The sequence below is a fragment of the Patagioenas fasciata genome, chromosome 6 (assembly GCF_037038585.1).
Source record: "Patagioenas fasciata isolate bPatFas1 chromosome 6, bPatFas1.hap1, whole genome shotgun sequence".
Lineage (NCBI taxonomy): Eukaryota > Metazoa > Chordata > Aves > Columbiformes > Columbidae > Patagioenas > Patagioenas fasciata.
In genome coordinates this window covers 16751102-16774633 of record NC_092525.1, presented here as the reverse complement: position 1 = coordinate 16774633, position 23532 = coordinate 16751102, and the positions used below count along the sequence as shown (strand labels likewise).

At 42.0% G+C, this 23532-nt stretch overlaps 1 protein-coding gene across 2 annotated transcripts in view; it reads right to left on the bottom strand.

Annotated features, from left to right (window-relative positions):
• Positions 1-10277: 10277 nt before the first annotated feature.
• NEGR1 (neuronal growth regulator 1) overlaps positions 10278-23532 on the bottom strand; it is a 224132-nt gene continuing 210877 nt past the window's right edge. For both annotated transcript variants that reach the window (XM_065842400.2, XM_065842398.2), the window contains one exon: positions 10278-13446. In XM_065842400.2, the coding sequence (XP_065698472.1) occupies positions 13322-13446 (125 nt within the window). In that variant the 3' untranslated portion in view covers positions 10278-13321. The remainder of the gene's footprint in view (positions 13447-23532) is intronic.

The following is a 23532-nucleotide window of genomic DNA, read 5'->3' as shown; positions in this document are numbered from 1 at the left end:
TCTCCACTGCCACCTTCTCCTGCTGACCCTGGTTTAAGGGTTGGCAGCGAGGGGTGGGTGTGGGAGATGGATTTAATTTGTAGGCGCAGAAGGTGCTGCAGTTGCTGCTGAGACATGAAGATGAGCAGATGAAGGAAGAGGAGCAGGAGTTTCCTTCCCCAGGTCAGAGCTGAGAAGCTCTGCTCTGTTTTTGGCCAGGTGTTGGCCAGTAGCACCTGGGCTGCTGTTCAGTGTTACATGTGCAGTGAAGAGCCACAAGCAACAGCACAGGGGATGCTACAGCCAGGAAGGAGAGCACACCTGGGGGAACACAACCGCCACCACGCAAAGCTTCCATGGCCCTGCTCCAGCAAGACGCTCAGTGCCGAGGTCCTGTGTGATGTAAGAGAGAGCTGCATCTCCCTGGGAAACCTCACATCCTGAAGGGATGTCTTCTGAAGTACGTGGCTGAACTAATTTCTCCATTTAATCACCATTTGTTGCATCATTAGGCAAACAGCCCTGCCCAGTCTGCTGTACCTCCCCAAAGCGAAATGCAGAAGCCAACAGGAGATACTGTTCTGCATTGCTTGGCTTCAGTTTAAAATGATACAAAATAAAAGGCATCAACAAAACCAAGCAATGCCCTGGGGAAAGATCTGATCACATTTCCCACAGTCGCTTGTCCAACCCTGTAATGGATCTTGTGAACTTGTGTTGTCCAAGCCCAGGCTTCTGAAGTGCTGCAGGTCCTTCCCGCAGAGACAATTAGATTTACCCATTGTAAATGGTCACCATTGATTTTGTTGAGAAGGGGTGGATAGCCACCACAAGACAGAAGAGATTTCACAAAAAAAAAAAAAAAAGAGTAAATGGATGAGGGTCTTGCTGTGTAATTCTTGCTTTTCAGATAAAAAATGCCAAGTGAGCTAAACTGTTTCAGGTTGAAGCATGCATTAAGCTTTACATGGTATTAAATTCACAGATCACTATTTCTTTAAGCTCTAGCTGGCTGCTTATTTTGACCATACATAAAAGTCATTATATAAAATGGAACATAAATTAATATAATTGCTTGGTAGCCAGAAGCTCATCCTTACAGCAGATCTGCCTTGATGGTTATTGTAATTGCTGCTCTGGTGGAGCGGGGATCGGGTGGCACTGCCTGTTTCTCCGGGGCTGCGTCTTATCTCCAGCAATTTTGTGAGTGCATGTTCTGGCATCAGAAAAGCCAAAGGATTGAGAAGTTCAGGCGCTGGGTGAAAGGAGAGGCACAACAATACCGATGGAGTGCTGAGATCTGTGTGTTTCAGTTATCCACTTCAACAAAAGCTGCTGGAGGATTTGCTCAGAAATAAGCAAACAGATCCCGTAGGCACGATTGTGTTTCCATCTATAGAATAACGCTGCCTGGATACCCTTCCCGGCAATACGTGAATCTCTTTGTGCTTTCTGATTACACTGTAAATCTCACTCACTCATCTGTCATAAAGATTGATTTTTCTTTTATTGTTTTCTCAGTATACGGTTTTATCTCTGCAACCCCCTTCTCTTCCCCTCCATCTGTAAACTGACATTTTGCTGAAGCGAATGTTGTGATGACTATCGTACGTTAGCAAGCAAAGCTCTAAAAATGAGTCCTGCCAATTAGCAGAGACGGTTACACCTCGCACCTTGTGGGCACGGTGTGTCTGGACTGTCCCTGCTCTGGCACCCGCCTCCTGCTCTCAGCTCTACTCAGCTCAGCCTTTTCTATGGGAACCACGAAATATTTGGTGAGAAAAACATATGAAGAAGTTCTGGGAGTGGTGGCTGGGGTGGCAGCTGTGTCCCCAAGGCACTGTTGGGTGGCACATGGTGGGCAGAGGTGCTCATCTGTCCCCAGCCCTCAGGATGCTCCTGGGTGTCCCTTGAGGTGCAGCACAATATTTCAGTTTTCAGAGTCCTACTGGTTAACTTCTGAAGGCTGCTCATTATTTTGTGTCACCAGTGACAAAGTTGGTGACTTTCTTTCCCTGTACTGTATTACCTCAGTGACTTTTGTATGTACATATAGAAGGGTGTGTTTACTTTGATTAGACAAATTGTGAATGTTAAACTACAGTCTGTACCTTTGAATCTGCTATTTTTCTTCTGCCTGTTATCGTAGATCAACGTTCTACTTTGGGAAGGCATTTAAGCCTCTTCACAGTGATTGAAGGCAGCCATCACTTTTTATATTCTATTTACACCCATCTCTATTTGGTTTCCACAGATACAAGAGGCTTCAGCTGTAGAATCATCCTGGTCTGTCAACATAGGCTGAGCACAGTGCTTATAAACTGGGGAGCAGCCTCCTCCAGTAGTATTGCTGATTGGGTGCCATTAGTTCTGCAGTTTTAAACAGTAGCTCAGGCTTAGTCCCCAGCCTAACACAGACAGCCTGTCAGCTGGCATCTTGTGACAGTACATAGAGCCTTCAGGCTGCGGACGAGCTGTGCTGGACATCACCAGCTTCATATGCTGCTCTCAGATTCTCCGAGAGACCTAAACATTTGGCATACCGTCAATTTAAAGCAACTTTCCTTTTATAAAAATGCATGTAGGATGGAGTCATTACTATAGTAAATTCTGACACTTATATGACACTTTAAATCTCTACAAAGCACATTTTAATTTCCTCCCTGCCCCGCCAGTTACACTGAAATATTGGGCCAGATACTGCGCTGGTATGGACCGCTTTCCCAAATCTTTATATGCATATAGGATCAGATGTTAAGTGCTAGTGGACAGGCAAGTTTAGAATAATTTTATGGTGGCGGGAAGCGGAGAAGTCTAACTGACAGCTCTTTGGGGGACACTAACTGAAGAGCCACCCATACTTGCTCCTCAGAAGTCAGCCTGTCTTAAGGAATAATGGAGGAAAACCTGCTCACAGGGGTAAAAAAAAAAAACCAACATTTAGTTTTAGTTCGTTTTGTTTCTTCTTCCTAATAAATCCATGCCTATTTTGATAGTGCGTTTGAAGTTAAAAGAACCATAAAAAACTCTCATCACACGTCTTAAATCTCAGATTTGTGAACTGTTCTAATTAGCGATGTCCCCTTTGGTCCTGTGCTCAAGTCTGTTTGTCACATGCGGGAGAGGGCAGTTGTGACATCACCGGTGTCTCCACTGTGGGAAGACCAAGGGCTGGCCAGGTTTCTGCAGGAAGCTGCTGAGGTGTCACAGCACCCAAGAAACTCCTTTAAACAGTTGAGGAGGAAAGAAATTGAATGAATTTTACCCAAGAGGGCCCGGGTTGTCGGTGGCATGTGGCAGAAGAGGTGCCGCGTGGTGGTGGGGGCAATGGGATGGGGATGGCACTGTGGGGATGGAGCATCCCCCACCAACCCTGTCTGGAGGGTCACTGCAATGGACATGTTGTTTTTTTTTTTTAGGCAGCTCCTGATTTTCTTAATATGAGATTTCTAAAGTTAATTATGAAATCTCAAGTATTAAATATTCAGGAACACTTATTTTTGAATACCTCAGGTTTAATTTAGGTTCTTTGAAATTTTAATATCTTGCTTTAATATTTAATACTACCCTGACATGAGTATAGAAATTTGAAGTCTAGTCTCTGAATAAAATGAGTCCTAGATTTCTTTATGGAAAAGGCTGAGATGGAGAGGTGAGGAAAGGGCCATCTTAAAAGGATGCACCTCTTTCATCTTTTTTTCATATTGATGTTTGGGCATTGCAATATTTCCAAATAAAAATGTCCTTTTTACACTAGTGTTGTTAAAGTAACATAGATACAGGTTTAGGGTTTAGCTGCCTAATTAACAGACACTGTTAATTTGTGAGCTGCACGTGAAGTGAAATGAGTAATACAGGCTTTGCAGAATTTTCTCAAGACAGAGTATGAGATTTGCATGGAGGATTTTGCCACTCTCTTGTTCAGAAGGCTTGGGAAAAATATCAGCTAAAGGTGATGGAGCCAAGTTGCTGGGTGCCAAGTGTCAAAGAGCAAGAAAATATGTGTGAACATGCAAAATAGCGGCATGTAAAATTATTATCACAAAGGCTCTCTGTGAAAGGGAACAGGATATAATGGGGCTGATTTTGAAAAGCGGTTTTGTCCAGTTTTGCCTGCAATTTTATACGAACTCCTAATGCCTGTGCATCTTTATGGCCACATTTTATGCACTTAAATAATCACCTGCCCAGCTTTTACTGCCAATCAGTCAGATTTCCATGGGTCTGATGTAATGTACCATTATTCACAAATTTTTTGAGGGGATGTCCATCCTGTAGAACTAATCAGGTGTTTTCCAGGGGCTGTGTTGGGTGGGAAAGAGGGCTCTGAAAGCCTAAGCGGAGTGTGTTCAGTGTGTGCAGTGGGATGTTCGTGTACAAGGCTCGAGGTTGGACAATGGTCCACTTGGCTTTTACAGCATGGAAAAAGTGATTGTAAGATAAAACGTGAGCTGAACTCTGTACTTGCTCCTGTGTCAAATTTGCTGAAAAATCTCGGCTTGAGATTTGTCCCTATGAGAAGATACAGCTATTAGAAAGTGAAGCCAGGTGAATTAAAAACAATTCAAGGCTTGAAGAAGTTAAAAAAGTGAAGACTGCTAAGGTCTGATGATGGAAATTCATTAGCTCCTGGCTGAATAAGTAACTGTGATTCTCTTCTAATGTAAGAGCCCTGCCAGCTTGCAAAGGAGCAGATGTGCACACAAGATGGATCATCTTAAATAGTCAAAATACTGGTTTTAGGGTTTTTTTACTTCAGTGATTAGCTTTTTTCATCTAAAATAAATCCAGATTGTGCATAGTCTGGAAAACAAAATAACAATATTTGGAGAGTGGGAGTGTTTATTTAACAGGTGGCTTATTTAGCAAATGGTTTGCTCTTATAAAAATAATATTCCTGTAGTATTCTGCAGCAATGACTCAGAACATACGAGAGCGGGAAGGCATTTTTTGGGGTTATTACTTTATGTGGGCTTGGGTTAGGTTGTTTTAATTAAGAACATCTGTGGGAGTGCTTTGCTCAGTGCATTTGCATATATTATTGACTTAGAGTTGGGTGCTGCATCTTGGAGAGATGTCTCCTGCTTCTCTGTGTGCAGGGTGGTGACAAGATCCCTCTGCCAAGGGATGTGTGTTTGCAGAGAACCCGGTGTCCCTCGGGCCTGGTGGCAAAGAGCAGGCGCGGGGACGTCCCCACCACCCTGCCCGTGACAGGGCACACAGGAACTGCAAACGTGTCCTGCCATGCACCAAATATCTATTCTTTGTAAGTCTGCTATGCAGGCTGCAATAGCTGTGCTGGAATTTGAACCGAGGCTTACTTTAATAATAATATTTTGAATAGTAGAAGGGTAATTACGCACAGATTTGGCTTGCTACCTCCGGGAGGCTCAGCTTTTGTATTCAAATGGTGTCTCTCTACATTTAACAAATGGAAATGGCTCTGTGAGGGGTTTCTTTTCCTATAGTTCTTTTGTTCTTAGTGACCCTTCCAAAGGGTGAACTTTAAATAGAGGTGAAATGCTTTTATGGTAAAGTCACGAACACAAAAATTTGAAGTGATTATAAAATTATAGTAGCCCTAATTCTTACAATTCATTTTAAGACTCCACCCCAGTATTTACCATTATTATTTACCATTTACAGCAATGGTATCATGATTGAGTAGGACAGCAATTAGAAATTGAGAAAGTGTTGGAGTGGGGGGAAGGCTGGTTTGGTTTTTGCCCAAACTTGCCCAATCCCTGATTGCTGGTGCTCTTGAAGGGGCCAGTCTGAGATGATGAGTCTAACAGTGATAATCGCACATTTCACCATATGGTGAAATAATTATTTTTCACAAGCATCAACTGTGTGAAGAAGCAAGGAAAAAAAATACATATCAAGATCACAGATTGTCAGAAAAGTGCAAGAGGAAAACCAGAGCAAGCCCTGCTGTGCTGGTAACAGGCTTCAGCCTTTTGGCCTTGGAGCTGCTCGAGCCTCATACCTCATCACCGGCACTGCTTTGCACACCAAGCTCAGGGATTTCCACACAGAGCTCATGGCTTTGCACACCTAGTTCATGGCTTTGCATGCCAAGCTCATGGGCTTTGGATGCCAAGTTAGTGGCTTTGCATGCCAAGCTCATTGCTTTGCACACCAAACTCATGGGCTTTGCATGCCAAGCATTAGCAGACTCTCCTTCTCACCCTCTCCCTTTCTGAGCAGGTTTTCCTGGTGGCCACAGTGCCCAGGCCAAGAGAACCAGGTCCATGTGCAGCGGCAGACCTGCCCAGAGACACGCACGTGTCTAAATCCAGTTCAGAAGTATTTCACTCAAAAATTCTCTACTCCCCTCTTCTGTTCATTAACCTTTACCAGAGTGCTAATTCTGTATTCAAATATAAGGTCAAAGCCCTTAGCTGATTTTTTTTCAGAAGAACTAAGTGCTTTATCTAAAATCTTCAGGCAGAAACACTCATCAGTGCCTCTCAACGGGTGCTGCCGCCGTCTCGCTTCCCAAGGAGCCGGTGCTACATCTGACATGGGAGCGACTGTGCTGGAGAGCTGACTTACTAAGGGTGATTAACTTTGGGAAATTAATTTTTTAAATGTACTCTCTCGCGTTTTGGCCTTTTGCAAAAAGGTGCTTAAGGCACTGAAACAAAGAGCGAGACACTTATTGAAACTCCCATGACAGAAATGAATATACTGTAAAAACTCAGGTATCTTTTCCACTACGTGGCTCGTCAGCAAGGGAGACAAAGCGACGTGCAGACACTCCTGTTCTGCTGCTCTGTGCAAGGGTTCTGTCTGCACAGGACTGTCACCGAACCCATGCTTGAGGGTGGCAGCACATACAAGTCGAGCTTGGGGAGGAAAGTTTTGCTGAGTTGGAAGAAACATTACGGAGCTTTCAGGGTTGTTTGAGTTGAAATTGGAGCCCTGTTAGAGAAGAAGATGGGAGCTCGGACCTGAGCACACCAGGCAGAACACCTCATCTTGTCAGCCTAGCTGTCTGTCTGATGTTTTTTTAAGGTCCATCTGATGGGTGAGGAGCTCAGGCTGAGAACTGCAGCCTCCCCCCACAGCCCTGCCTTCCCCTGCAGGGGAGAAGGGACCAGGAGATGGGGACAGGAACAGCAACAGGGGAGGAGAGGTGGTGCTGTGTGTCCTGGTGCTGGGGAGAGCAGCCTCTGCCAGGAGTGGAGCCAAAACTGCGCTCTGAGTGCCTGCTCCCTCCCAACAGCACCACTTATGTCAGTGGAAACGGTGTGGTTTGTCAGCCTCGTAATTCAATTAATAGCAAAAAAATACCCCGATGAGACTAGAAAGTGCACGAGCAGCAGAGCAGGATGCTCCTTGTTTGATTTTCCAGGGATACCTGGGGCAGGATGGATGGGATTGCCGTTTTCCTGCATTGGGCTCGTCGCTCATCAGTGGCTAAAGCACGAACTGCATCTGCAGCTGCTTCAAGAGACTGATGCAAATACCCCAGAACTAAACTTCAAAAGCCTGTGTCAAGCCTGTTGTTTAATTTAGCTCTGAATTACCTCGCTCCCCACACAGTGCCTCGCTGGGTCGTTTTCCAGCTCTTCTGGGGAGCAGCACCTGGGAAGGTGTCCCAGCCATTGCTCCATCTGTCTTTCTGCACGTAGGTATATACATGCACCTAGCTTGCTAAAAGTAATTCAGAAATGATTTATAGGGACATATGATTCATAATTTTTGGCAAATAAACATTAAATCCTCTTTTAGAAACAAGTGGCAAACGAGGTCCTTTGCTCTCCTGTCCCAGACACTGAGGTTCTCTGTTTTTAAAGACTTGGGGGAAATGAATTTGCAGTAGCTTACTGCAAAGTTAACTGTTATGTGGGCTTTTTTTTTTTCCCTCATCATAATAAATGCAAAAAGGTCAAAGTTAATGAAGAAAACAGTGAATTCAAAGTTCCATGGAAGAACAACTCAGTGCTTTTAGCAATTCACTTAAATGAGAGAGGAAAATCAGTTCCTTGAACATTTTAAAGCTTTTGTAGCTTAATGAAGCCCATGACCTCCCGCAGCTTCTGCAGAACCAAAATTCCTGCAAGAACCCGTCTCGCTGGGGTGACGTGGGAGCAGCTGCGCTCCGGGTGCTGCACCTCAGCATCACTACCTGGAGCGATGCGTCAAAAACATTGAGCACATCTACATGGCTGCACCTCCCAGCCTAAATTAACCACCCTGAAGAGGAGGAAAATCTATTTTCATGTAAGAAAAAAAAGAAAAGAAAGGCAGGGGGAGGGGAGGAATGGCCCTGCCATCTCCCTGTTAGACACTGAGCAAACAAGGCTGCTGCTGCTCAATCGCATCTTTAAGGTTTATTCTCACTTGTGGTTCACATTTAAGTTGCTGTCGTTGAGGTTAATGGGCGTTATGTGCTTATGACTGTAATGGTTTTGATAAGTGGAAAAGCTGATGTTATTGCACATAAATCGCATCGTGTAATGTGCGAATTGTGTTTTGGTTTTGGCTGAAAAATAATAAAGAGAAGGATGGATGTGCATTAGGAAAGAACAGATTTTGCCCTCTAGATACCAAATATAATATATATCATCATTACGGACATTTTTTTTATCTGGCAGCATAAGAAAAAAAGGCTAGTGGAGGAATAATGAGTACTTTCATATTTGGCAGATAAGAGGGGAAACTCCTGTGGCTGGAGCAGCACTGTGCCCTGTCCTCCTCCCTCTGCTTTGAATCTGGAATCACTGCAGATGTGTGATTTATTCTGCTAATGGGCGCTAAGGTTTCCCTGCTTTCCTGCTGTCCCATGGGCTGTGGACTTTCAGCTGCATTATTTGTCATTGCTGTCTGGGGCTGGGATCAAAGTTCATCACGTGGGAGAACCGAGGTTGGAGTGTGAGAGAAGGAAAAGTCCTCCCTGGATTTCCCCCATCACTGCGATGGCTGATGACATAAATTACAGCAAACCCTTTTCTAATGTAAAGGAACCTTTGAGCTCTTTGTGAAATAGGCATGAAGTGATGGGGGCAGACAGGTCTGAGCTCAGCGCTGAGGGTGCCCTGGTGAGAATCTCCCCCCTTGCTGGTGCAGAAGTTTTGGAGCAGGATGCACAGAGAGTCCCTTCCAAACCATCCCGAGACCTTGTGCTGTTCACCCAACTGGTTTCGTTTATGAACTTTTCTGGTCACGCAGTAAATTCCCTCCATTGCCCTCAATGCTCAGCAAAGAATTGTTAAATGGGACCAAAAACTGGAGCCAGCCCAAACTAAGCCTGTTTGCAGCATCCCAGCACGTGCAACAGCTGGGTCAGGGAAACTGAGAGTAAATTTATCCCTTCGATGGCAATGCTGATTTATCTGCTCTCAATATTAAGGCTGAATGGAGAATTTTAAATTTATTTTCTTTCCCCACTGCTATTTTGTTGTTTTAAAGAGTTTTGTCTTGCAGGCTGTGGCATGGCCAGGGAGGAGGGGGTACCCAGGGCACAGACCCAGGGACATGGGACAGGATGGGGACAGAGGAGCCATTGGCCACCCCCCCAGCAAACCCCACGAGCCAGGCGACACTTTGCCACTGCCAAAGAATCACAGTAAAATTGATCCTTGCCCTATACTTCCTCACATCTGTCAGTTTATGCAAGAATTTTTACATTATTTAAGATTATTTTAAAAGAAACTATTTTTTTTTTTTTCCCAAAGAAATAAAACCTTCCATGGCAGCCTATGAAATATGGATTATTTACCTCCAGACTGGGCACAAGTCTGATCCAATCTTAGAAGTAAATGCATATTTAGTCTTTAAGGCAATTTGTTTATCCATGAAAATACATGTTTTGGTTTACACATTCTTTCAAACACAGTCATGTCACTAAGTGGAGATTTTGGTAGGCGTAACATTTACCATTGTTTGTCTAGGACACTAGCTCTGAAAATGTGCAAAAAAGCAGCTTTTACCGATGATGATTTTGACACTTCTGTATCTTAAAACCAGCAGAGTTTCTGAAAAAAAAATGTATCTATTGAAAAGTTTAAGAAAAGCAGTCTGGCTATGATGGATACATTTCCTGCCAAGTTATAAACTCTTGAGAAACTAGATTTGTTCAAGGAGTTGTGAGACATCCTTTAATTCAGTATTAGCATAATAGAATGATCAGTGTCATTATAATTAGAGCATTGTTGCTTCTGTGCCTGTCACCGGTGCAATGGTCATTGCAGACCTGAGCTATTGCACAAGGAGGAACTTACGGTGTTACAGACTTTGGGGTTTCCAATGTGGACGACAATCTGGATATAAATATTCAGTTATACTGCTCGGAGCTAAGCCATTTATTTTTCACGTTTGAAAGGTGGGAATAAATATAATGATATTTGCCCGACAGATATGAACGATATGGGTTAATCCTTCGAAACAGCAGCGAACATACCTTCGAACAGTTGCCTAAAGCAAATATGACCCACAAATTAAAGGGTGGGTAGATCTGGTAAAACGTTGTGTGCACTGTCCCCTTTGGAAGAAGATCCCGATAAGTCCCAATAAATCTGGACAATTACCAGTTTATTGTGTGGAACAGTTTCACCAAGAACCAAGTTTCTTTATTTGATCAACACTGCCTACAGCTCCGATCCTGCAAAAATTCAGGTGGTTTGGCTCTAGGTACTATGTCTGTTGAATTAATCAGTGCCTAAAGCTCTGGGGGGACTGAGGAGGGTCTCCCCATCACCCTTTCCCACTCACCGGCAACGCATCCGGCACACACGCACCCCTCCCGCTGCCAAACACGCAGGCTGACCCACCCTTAAATACCTATTTTGCCTCAGGAAACACCATTGGCACCCAGAAATATCAGTGAGGTTTGTCTTTTTTTTTTTTTTTGGCTTGACAATAATTATGTTCTCCCAAATTTAAGCGAAAATTCAGAGATGGGGCTGAATGTCTCATCCATGTTATCCAGCAGCTCCGCCTGGTATGAATGTAAACAGTCAATACTTAATTACATACATTTTTTTTCATACTCAATAAAGCTGCTGTTCATTCTATTCTGCTGCTGGAAATATCAGGATCCAGATATCAGGAGTCACTGAAATTAAACTTATCATTGAAATATAGAATTTGATCCAGCCGCAGAATAGGAACATCTCTCAGTTTACTGTGAGACAAGGTGTACAAGTTGGGCTATGCAAACCGTTTTTTCTTTCTTCATAAAACTGCACTGATGTGATACTTTCTGCAGCACCACTGTTTCTAGCTAATGGATTCTAAAATAGAGCACTTTAAAGCTGCAATACAAGAGAGATCAGGATATCAGGACTGTGTATAGTGTAATTTGAATTGGGTTTATACTATTTCCTTAAAGAATGAATTTTGTCATGTTATTCTAGGTTTTAAAAAATACCACATTTCTGAAAACAGCAACTACTTAGTACACGGCTGTAAATAACAAGATAGAAATAGTTCATTATCACTGAACATACGCAGAGTGACCCAGGACATTTCATTGACAAGTTTTGGAGTCACCGTATTTCTGCTTATACCCTTCGTCAATAGCTACAACAGTTCACTGTGTGTTCTCTCTACACAGTAGCATGGGATGGTATCTATGGAGACTGGGAAACCTCAAATCTGCCTTTTCAGAATCTGGGGTCCCTGTACCCTGAATTTGGAGCTGCCGAGTGTGCACAGAGCTCATCTGGTATCGCTGGCTGCAAAACCTGCTACTCGGAGAAAAATGCTGTACTGTAATAATTGTGCCGCCTATTGGAGTTCATACACAAAACAGGGGAATAATAATGCCAATAATGTTTTTATTCTTGTCATCAGTAATTGTGTAAGTGCATCAGCATCTCTGGGGATCACTGGGAGATGCTGAGGTCAAGGGCTTGGCCATGGCCGTGTCTCAGTGACTCCCACCAATGGCCCTTGGAAATTCAGCTGGAAACTCTGAGCAACCTCTTGTGTTAATGCTGGCCAGGGTTGGGTAAAACCAAAGTTAGTACTGTTAGATGCTGGTTTGGAACTTAACCCTTTACTGAGTGAAAGAAGAGTGTTATCCTGATGGGCTGCAGTACTAGGAAGTCACAGGTGAGGACCTAAGTGCTGTAGTAAGGTATTAGTACATCTGCAATCGAGTCCTGTCTGTGAAGGTGATTCTATCATGGATGGCAACATGCACTGCAGTACAGTTATTGGAGCAATCTCATTTTAATATATATATATATATATATGTATTTTTTATATATATGTATATATATAAAATTTTATTTATACTTCATGTATTTTCAGATATCTAATATTTAAAAGCAATCTTTCTCATTGCTAAATTAGCCAAACCAGTACAAAACTAAGTGCAAGAAAAATACCAATTCACATAATTTTTGCCAGTAGTACAAAAGGGACTATTCAGATTCTCACATTTACAGCCATTTAGGAATTTAGATTTAGTATAAGGGAAAGTTTCTTACATTCAAAAGATGTCTCAAAATAACTTGTGTTCTGTTTTGTGATGGGAAAACTGGTTTTCACAGAGATTGCCTGCTGTTTAGTGGTGGGAGATGGAAACATCAGAAGGCGTTGGTGTTACCCTGTCCCCTGGAAATGGGAGTTTTTCCTTTTAGCCAACAGCACTTTGCTCCTCGACTGGAGTTTTCTAACGCTATAAAGGATGCTTTAGCATTTCCCGAAACACGTTCCGGATTTGCTGGGGAGGAGCAGGAAAGTTGTGTTTTATGAAGGCACACCCATGCTGAGTTTGCAAGAAAAAGGAAACAGAAAGCAGTCCTGCACAATGCAGTTATAATACAAGGCTCATTCTTGAAACCTGAATATCATGCTAGAAGAAATTCTAGATATGTGTAATATTTTGAAGAAATACTTTGAAGGCAATATTATTTGATTTTTTTTTTTATCAAAAAAGAAAAATGTTTCTGTGTAAATGTGGATAGAATGCTGTTTAAGAAGGGAACTGAATATTTGTATTGCAGCCTTAAAGAAGCACACTTTACTGCAATATTTTTTTTTTGTAAACTATGGTCTGCAACTCAGCAGACCATGACTGAATGCTTTTGAAAACTTGTAGATTACAAACATGAAATCACAATTAATATCCTCTAAAAGTAATTTCAGAGCTTTCACGTCTTAAAAAAGGACAATGTGTACTGCTTCACAAGGTAATGCAGCTAATCAAAAAAAAGGAGTAGAATTAAAGTATTTACATAATGAGCAACTCTACAGAAGGCGATCATCCCCACGTAAGCACTGCTGATTATATCCCACGCTGCTTTTAACAAACTCTACCAGATTGGATCCAGTCATCAGCACTTTCAGAGAATCCTTAAAAGCCTTTTATGGGTCTTTACATTTAGTGCAGAATGATGTTCTTCAGGTAGAATATGCTGGTGAGGGAGGACAGTGTCAGCACAAGGTACCAGCAGGAGAACAGGACTTCGGCGTCACCCGTGATCCCGTACTGGGCTGTACTGGGAGCTGCAAAGAGAAGAGAAAGGGGTTAAGTGAAAATTTCCACTCTCAGTTCCCCAAATTCTTAGTTTTCATTAATTCTTCTAAGATAACAATTAAGGCAGCAAAATCATTCTGCTGGAAACCATAGAAAACACTGCGAAAGTAGCCAAGCCCTCAGTGAATATTACTGCTTGTTTTAGAGAGGATAAATTGTTATTAAGGCAAGCATTTAAAAATGGGAGCACTTAACGTCAGATGAACTCTTCATGTTTAAACATCTGAATAATTTATCTGGTTTTAAGTTACTGAACATTAAGATCTCCACTGAAATCAATGATAGGTGAATATATTTGGCTTTGCTGGAAAACAACTCATTTGCTGCCTGACTTTAGAAGCCAAAGTTTGACAGTTTTGCTTAGCCAAAGAGCTTGATGTTTATTTTCAGTCTCTTTGAAGAAATTGTGTTTACTCACTTTAATACAAGGCCTTTCTCAAATTCTTAAGTAAATATTACAGTCAGTGCATGCAAAAAAAGAGAAAATACAAGGAAACAGTATGGAGAAGCAAGTGAGGAGACATCATTTGCAGCAGTGGCTTTTCTTTCCAGACTATATGAATGTAACATAATTATTTTAAAACATAATACCTGTGCAAGTCTTGTATAGAATGCCATGCTACAGTTAGTCACAGAGTATGTGATAAAACCAAAAATTTTCCATTTCCCCCCCTCTATGCAGAAAAGTTCAAGTAATGAAAAAAAAAGTCACAAGATGAAGCTGACTTTAAAGCTTAGTTTAGTGACTTAGAACCATGACTAACTGCAGGACAGGGCATGCTCTTCTCATTAAAAAGGAGCTTTCTGTGATAAGTCAGTATGACAATTCAACATTTAATTTATTACAAAAGCTGAAGCATAGCATAGGTGGTATTTCATTTTATCATATTGAAAGTGTTTCCCCAATGTAAAGATAATTTGAACTATGGTGCCTATAAAAGGAAGTGGAAAATTATGTAAATCTGATTTTCTGCATATGGACCAGTACTATCTTTCTAAAGCTTATTAAATCATACTTAGATTGTTTCAGCACAAAGGTACTAGGTGAATTAATGGGGCAAAAATATAGAGAACTGGGTAGATAGTAGAGTTCTGGTTCCCAAAGTGAGCTAACCAGAAAGATTTGGTGTGAAAGAAACCTGGAGGAGAAGCAAATCTGGACCAGCTGAAGGGCCCGGACTGTGCTGGGTTTGGTTAAACCACCCCCAGGGCTGAGCTCAGGGGGCTCAGGGGTCCTGGGGCTGGTTTTGATGATCCATGGATGATGATTTAGCCCTGTTCATCCCCACCCCCAGGGTATCGATGCTGTGACTGGATTGGACAAACAAGATTTCAGTTCAAAAATCACTTAAGAAGCTCTCAATATTTCTTTAAACTTGTCTTGGGCATTACAATAGCAAATGAAATGCAGCTGTGGCTGCAGGGTCACTGGGGCTGATGCTCTGAAAGAGCTTGAGCCAAAATGTAAAATTCTTCTCCAGCCCCCCCAGTCCCTGTTCCTTTCAAGGGGGCAAACTGGTGCGAACCGTTGGCTTTTGGGTCTGTGGATGAGAACCTGGGGGTGTAGTGTCACCTACTGAGACCTGCAGTGACATTTGCTATAGAAACCCCAAATCAGCCTGGAGCTGTTCACATTTGTGTCCACCTGGCCCCCAGAGTACCACAAAACAAAGATATTGCTGTCATTGGAAATGTCCCCAAAACCCACATCATGCCAACAGGTGAACCCATCAGATGTTGGTTTTAAAAGGCTTTTTTGGACCCATTTGCTGGAGATCTAAAAAGCTTTTCTATTGTAATTAAACTGGAACTGGTCTCTGGAAAACACTTGCTGTGTGCCCGCAGAGCACCAGCAGTTCAGCACGTGCATCGTGACGTGTTTCCCCAACACTTTAATTCGTCCTGTGGTGGAAAAACCTGTCTGCTCTCCTGGCTCTCATAGTTTCCTTTGCTAGTTAGCAGCCCAAATTAGTGCATCCTTTGGGCAGGTGAGCTGGCAGGAAGGGGCAGGGCGGTGCCCGTGCTGGGAACACGTGTGGGCTTGGGTACGATGGATGGTGACTTATCGATTGGGAAAGTCCTGCTGGCTTGTTATATCTTTTAACTTCAGTTTGACCTCTGGAAATCTCCAGGTGTTTCCAGTCTCCAAACGAGTTTATAGGCAGATGTCACTCTCTCACTGCAGCAGCAGCTGGGTTGCATCAACTACCATGTCATGGTGAGTCTGCTGGAGGGCATAAAGTTTAAAATGTTGTGCTTGGCTCTTAAAAGTCAAAAAGCTTCTGTACTCCTTTTCTTTTTCACCTCAGTATTTTGATTAACATTTCCTGTGACTACCTGAGTGCTTTGCTGGCAAAAAGAAACTTTGTTTCCAAGCAGTAATAACATTCTGTAGCTATTTGTGGTGGTTGACAAACTTTAAGAAAGTAAACAAACATATTGTTAGGATGTAACACTTCCTAGTAGGGTCTGCTTAGTCATTCATCTAGAATGAATAAATGTTTTTGCTCAGTACTACTTTCATTCTTATTGGTGTGTAATGCTAGGTAAGGTCATTTTGCACCTGGACTAGTTAATTTCATAGGATTCTTCTGAAGATTTTCTATGTTAAACTGAAAACGAATGGAAGGAATGAAAATGTTTAAATGTTTATAAATACCATAGATCTCACAGGTGCTTTCCCCCCACTAAGATCTCAGCACTGAATGTCATTGTTTTATATGCACACTTGCAGTTGCAATATTGGTAGAGCGAGATAATGGTAGAGGTATGTATGATTAGCTGTTATACAAAAGCATTAATTATTTGCCTCCCTGATGGCACCTGCAGCTATCCTGGGCATTTCCATAATACCCATCCCCACTGTTGTAGTGGAGCGCTCTGTTTGTAATGGATTTTACAGCATGTGAAACTTTTGGTACACGCAGGTGAAGGAGAACAGTGGTTGACCTGCAGAGAGGTGTTTATCTGGTTAGAGATTCCTGTCCAGAACAATGCGAAATAGAAACCAAGGTCAGGTTGTTTGGCTCCCCTTGTGCTGATCTGGCCATGCAAATTCCGTCCAGAGGTATAGCAGTAGTACCTTGGAAGACAGTGAATTTCCACAGAGAAGTCTAAAACGAATTTGATGAAAAGTCTGATGTTTGAAGTATAACTTGACCTAGGGAGATAAGAGGTGCAATAACTAAAATTTGTCAGCTTCGGTCACTGAGGAGTAGTAATTTACTTTCTTGCTAATGCTGAAGTGAAGCCCTGTGTCTGGGAACATGGTTCCTGGGTGCTGATGGTCCCACTGGTGATGCTGGGTGTTCCCGTGTTTGACTCATGGTGTTGGTTCCCATCCATGTGTGAAGAGAAGAAATGGTCAGAACTTTCTGGGGGAGATTCCTCCCCTGTGGCGCCTGCTTGGGAGCAGCTGCAGAGCTGGGAGGGACCCGCGGGGGTCTGGCAGGTCCCTCGGCATGTCCTCGCCCAGGAGATGGTTCTTCCCCACGCCGTGCTCCTTGGGATGTGCAGCATGGTGGGTTACAAGAGAGGTTTTGGGTGCACATATTGCACTGTGTCCATATAAGCATTATCAGCCACACCTGATTACCCTTAAGACATTAAAATTATGGGTCAGTCTGTGCGAGCGGTCGCTCTTGTGGCAGCAGGGACCGAGACATGCAGAGCAAGTTTCTGCTCTGGTTCTCCCCTTTGCTTTGTAACTCCCGGTGTTATGAGTTATCAACAAAAAGTGGGTCCATTCCTCACTTTTGACAAGGCAGCATCTCGTGTCTTTCCTGGGAGTCGTTTACATGGTGCTGCAGTCCTGGTGAAGGACAAACCCCCACTGAGGTCAGCACTCGCCATGTTCTCTGTCGCTGTCGGCCAGGGTTCCTGGGCACACACCTCTGATGTCCACGTGCTCTTATCAAGCTCTCCTTTCTTTCTAATTTAGCGATTATTCTACATAATCCTAATGTTTTATAACAGCTAGCAGTTGTGAAAATATTTAAGCACACTTTTAGCACAGATAGGATTATATTCAGACATCTCTCCTGGTGGTGAATAGAAAGGAACAAAGTAATATTGTATCACTATCTCTAATTAGTACAAGAGATTAGGAAAAGTACTATGCTGCAACATGCAAACCAACATTGCCTAACGCCAAGGACTACATTAGCCAGAAATAATTATAAGCTTTAATGCTGATGCCTTGTAGACAAAAGCACGGACCTCTTTAGATTGTCTGAATAAGCAAGACTAATTCTGTTAAATGGATTATGCAGGGAGATGTTAAAAGCATTTCATTTTACTATATTTCAGTTAATGATTTATTATAGGAAAGGCTTAATAAATTGTATATTTTAAATGTTGCATAAAAACTGAGAAGGAAGGAATAAACTAACTCAAGGTCAAAGCAGTAAGAAAAAGATATGTAAAAGACTGGGTTGTCAAAAACGTGTTTTTTTTTTTTTTAAGAAAAGATTGTAAGATAATGGGACTCTGAAGGCTCAACGGAGTCCTACAGATAACATCTATAAATATTGTTACACTTGAAGTTAGCTGAGGATTTATGGCTTTGGAGGAGCAGGTCGACAGTCTATAAAAGACAGAATGAGAAAGCAATGGCTTGAGATAGGAGAGGTAATCTGCTCGAGAGCGCTCGGACAGGCTGTTTGCACCAAAGGAAAGTTTGTACAGAAGAGCAAACCCTCTTCTGTGCCTGGGAGGCCAGGCTTGACCTTGGGAGAACAAAACCTTAAAATCTTGTATAGAAATGAGTGAGCGAAGACACCGATTTGTTTAGTCTTATGCAAATGCAATCATCCCCAAGGCTGAGCGCCTGAGACGGGAGATTTACCGTGATGGAAAATTCACTAGCAAAGTTAAATAGATAAATGTGACTGAGGAGGCCCTTTTGAAGTGTGTGCCAGATGGAGACTTTGATTAAACAGAGCTTTGACCATGATAATAACACTTGGAAAATGCTGATAATTTAAGTAATGTCAAAATGCATTTGGACTGTGTCTGTGGTAGCTGAGAGCTCGATGTGGTGACTCGGGTCCTCTCCAGCCCAGTGTTGCACTGATAGTGGTATGAATCACTGAAACTCCTCTGAATGAGAGGGAAACATTCAGCACCGCACAGGGTGAAACCCCCAGAGTGATTTATGCGACTTCTTCAGCTTATTCTAAGACAGAGCGGTGGAGGATAAAGCCAAAACCTGTCTGTACGAGAGTGGCTTTGTGATGCTCTGACACGCGAGTGTTGGCAGAAAGATTTGGAAGATGAACCCCCCAACAGACCAATGGAATTGATATGGTCAGGTCCTATTCATCTGTATTCACACCAGGCTGCTGTGAGATGCAGAAACTGTAAAATAATGGCTTATGCTGATTTCATTATTTTTTTCTAATTTAAAAGAATAATGTAGCATTTTGGGGCATTAAAATAGGAATAAAAAGACTAAACAATTATTGCTATAAGTGAAGAAGTAAAACCCAACTATCTGTTGCACTAAAATATTTAAGCTTAGTATTTTAAATACTTGAGACAGATATACCACCAGCAATGTTTTGAAGTGAAATATTATTACTCTGTGTTTGCTCATTTCTCTGCGCACGCACAGATATAAGAAAGAGGCATTTCTTGTTTCAGTCATAAAGACCCCCAGTTGTGATATGCTCTGTATCTAATTCAAAACTAGTTCTTTGCACTGATTCTGAGTTAAAATATAAAATATGATATTTACAGGACTAAAAAGAAAACCAAGCAATCAAAACATGATAACTAGCTCAGCCACCGGCATTGTGATTTCCTCATTGTGGGGATCTTTTCCCAGGAATTTGGGTTCCAGACGTGCGAGGAGGTGGCAGAAGCGGCTTCGCTCCCCTCCCTGCCCTCTGCAACAGTCCCATTCCACCCACCCGTGCTCCGACAAATAACTCATGCTAAAGATTATAAACAGCACAGTGCTAATTTAAAACCAGCTAAAAATACACACAGTAATGTAGATTTCAAGCAAGCTGATTTTTCCTTGCTTATTAACGCGCTGGGACATGTCAGACACATCTTGCAGTTGTTCAAACCAGCCCCTCTTAGTGAGCACTTAACGGCTGCGTTTCATTGAGCTTGTACAGAAAGCAAAACCAGAACTCATGGAGGTTGTTCACTATGTGCAAAAGGGTTTTAAGTGTCTTAATTTCTGTTCTCAAATGATTCTCTGGAACAAAGTGTTTCCAAAGAGTCAGCAGCTTCTCTAAAGTGCTTAGTGCAGACATCTCAGTATAGGTGGTGTGGACCGGGGTGGGGCGCCCAAACTCCTGAGGGGAACTCACCAGCATGTTTGATTTTCTACATTGTCCCCGACTCTTCTCATAGAAATCCAACTTTAAAGATCTTTAAAAGATTTAAAAATATTTTTAAATCTAAATTTTAAAGATTGTTATTGTTCACAGAAAACCATTAATAAAATAAAAAAAAGTGTTATTTTAGAGAAACAAACATCTCTAATTTTTCAGACTAATTTTCCAGCTAATCTATACTTTAAAAAAATTACAGTAATTTAATCATGCATAAAGTTACAGACAGATTGGCAAAATTTGGGTAACTTAATTGAGAGAGGGTAAGATAACCTTTTCATTCTGATTAAATAGATGCTATTGTCAAAGAGTATTTAAGTACTTAAGATGTGAGGATAAAAAAATCTTCTCCAAGAAGGAAGGCTCATGGATTGTTTTATGCTTAGGTACATGATCCTGATAACTGAAACCCCTTGATTTTGGACATTTTTACTTCATGTGCCAAAGGACTGTGGTCCTCAGTGTCAATGTGTGCTTTTGGAAGGAGTTCAGTATCTATTAGTGATATAATAGTTGAGACCTACAGGAACTGCTAGTGTTTTCTATGTGGTGTATGCACATGGCTGGATTGTTAAAAAACGTGATACAACCCCAACTACTGCATTTGAACATATCTGGATATCAGCACTTTACTTGGCTACTGTTTTCACAACAAAAAGCTATTGTTAAAACTCTATTACCTCGTTGTGGTTTGTTTTCAAAGTCGCATTTTACATTTTAGCATACTTCTGCCAATAGAAAAGTCCCCATTTGCAGGCAATTATCACATAGATACCTAAAACCCCTGTAGTTATTGCTCACTCTAATTATATGATCTTGCTGTTCTTACTCTGGAGTGTTTCTAAGTCTGGGCTTTTTCGTGGGGACTGCGCACAAGCCGCTTTTGTTACTTTATTTCTGTATTTACAAGGGATTCAGGTAATGGGGAAAAATGGGCAATGGTGATTTGGAGCAAGTCCGAACAATAGCAACCCTAACACCAAAGCCTGGTTTGTAGATCGTCAGTGTAAATTCCCCATGTGCTGCTGTCTATCAACTTATTTCTTCAAACAAATGTCTTTGGGTATCAAACCATCAGCAAAGCAGTGGTGCTCAGCCCAAGCGGGCTCACTCCTGTCTTTTTGATAGTACAGACATGCTTCTGTTGCAGCTGCAAAACCAAAAACTACTTTAAACCCTTGTGCATTGTTGCATGGTATGTCTTTAATGGAATTTCATTCAGGCACAGATAAACTTGATCATATCCAATAAAAAACCCCTTCCATTAAATAATGCAAAGGAAAAGAATCCTGCTAATACATTAACAGGATAAATGAAGCAGGCACTGAACACAGAGTGCCTTAATGTTTAACAGGATAAAATAGTACAACCCTGATATACCCGCTTCCTGCTGCAGGGAATTTTTCATGATCCCAAGTGGTATTTATGAGGAAAATGAGTGTGAGGGAATAGAATAAAATTTGGCTTTATATATCATCCTTTATACTGAAGTTATCTCAAATTTTCTTGCACAGATGAGAAGTGCAGTGATATTGGAACAAATAAAGTACTTTTCAGGAACTTCAGAACCGAGGGTGTGCAAGAGCCTCTGACATGACTTTTACCAGATGGAGTGACTAAGAGATATATCTTTAGAGCAGAAAAATAAAATTCAAAAAAAAAAAAAAAAGAAAAAAGAAAAAGACCCCCCCCCTCCCCCCCCAAACGATTCAATAAAGCTGAAAAAAAAATCTGCTGTTTTATAAAAATAGCCAACTGCACATGTACTGGCAGAAGAACTGAGTCTGTGACAATTCCTCAGAAAGCATTTGTGATTACGCTGGCTTATCTGTACTGGGTCACCTGGAAGATGCACAGGTGGGCTGGACACAGCCCAGAGAAGAGGAACGAGAACCCCTCACCCAGGAGGATGGTTTGGAACAGCAGAATAGTCGCAAACCCCGATCTGACCTGCAGCACGTCAGACCCAGAACAGCCATGGAAGCAAATATAGTGCTGGGATGCATAGAAAGGATAAGGAATCTGTGTCACTGGATAGTTTTAAGAGCAAATATCTGTCAAAAGTATCACTAGACACCACTTCTTTTGCCTGTTGGCAGAGAGCCTTCTATGGTGGATGTTCTCTTCAGGCCTGTAAAAAAAATAATCCAGTAATGTACCATAATTAGCAGTAACTGCAATATTCCATTTCTTTCTGGAACTGGAGATGTGAGAGTCCAGAGGAGGAAAAGGAGGGCGGCTGGTGACAGTGACAGATCGGCCACGTCAACCTGGAGCCTTTGGCACGTCTGCATCCATCCCCTGTCCTGGAAACAGCTCCGGGTTCTTCCAGTGCCCTGAGGCCATGCCTGTTGTACGCAAACTGCGCAGAAAACTTTAAACAGATCTTTAATTCTCGTAGAAAAACGAACACAGCTGTGGAGTCTATAATTAGCATATGCCTCTCGGCTTATCAAACCCAGCTCTGCTCGTGCACCGTGTCTTGTGGTTTCCCTCATAAATATCTTAAAGTCTATCTGAAAAGCAGTTACTTGTCTTCCACTGGGAGCAATTGGTGGAAGGTTTTCTACAGTTGTGCTTCTGAATGGGAAGGAATTTGCTTATTCCCAGGATAAATTTCTCTTTGGCCAAGCTGTGTCTCCTGCTTTCCACATGCACCACTCGTGTGCTGTTCCAGTTCCTCAGATTAAGCACCGTCTTCCCATCTCTTTCCTCTTTCTATTCCTTCTCTTTGCACAATAGAAACAAGATTCAGATACTTTGCATAAACTTGCAGATTTAACCTGTTTCTTTATGGGATCAGACCTTGAAGGGCTATAATTACCCCTAATGTTCCCACATTAGAACTATTAATAAGTTAAAGGGCTCTGTTGTTCCTATGGCTTGAAGTAAAACCTGTCTTCCATTTTCTTTGAGTTTGCCAAGCTTTGCTCTCCTTCTTTAGATTTGTTAAAAAGAACTTAACCGAGGATTATTTAAAAAAAGTAAAGATTTTTTAGAATATTATTTAATGGCTTATTGCAGCAGTATCTCTTTGGTAAGGTTATCTTCAGCAGCTCAAATAATTTTGCCTTCCGGTAAATGTTATTACTTAGCCCAAAGGCCAAAGAGAATGCTGCCTGGAATCAGATTCATCCTGACTCTTTGGAGCATATATGAAAAACCTCGAATAAGTGCAAATCTAGTATAGCTTGATAGTCAGAGTTATATGATCTGCTACTATGTATTAATGAGCTAGAAACACTCTCCAGGATTTCATTAGCAAAATAAGGCCTATTTAATAAAAATAACCTATGAAATGGTGAAAATTCCAAATAAAAATTCAGCCAAAGTCAAGGGAGATTATCGTACTGCTGTCTGCCCAGCCTGGTTACGCTGACAGAGCTACAGCGTTGGCTTCGGGGATGCAATCGGTTGTGAGCACGTCTGGGTGAAAAAACAGACCCCAAATCCACTCCTCTCCCCCTGCTGAAAACCCCAAACTCCAGCCTCATTGCACATGTTTCCACTAATACTGTGCTGGGTGGGTTGGAACACAATTGTATAGTACTGAAATAAAAATTGTAAGATCTGTGTAACCTGGATGATAGCTAACACAGCACTGCAATAAATAAGGCGGAGTTGCATCTTTTTGGTTAAATAGATGGGCTGCTCTGTGTAACCAGCCTCTTCCACCCAGTGACACGTGCTGGGGACCCAACCTCCTGG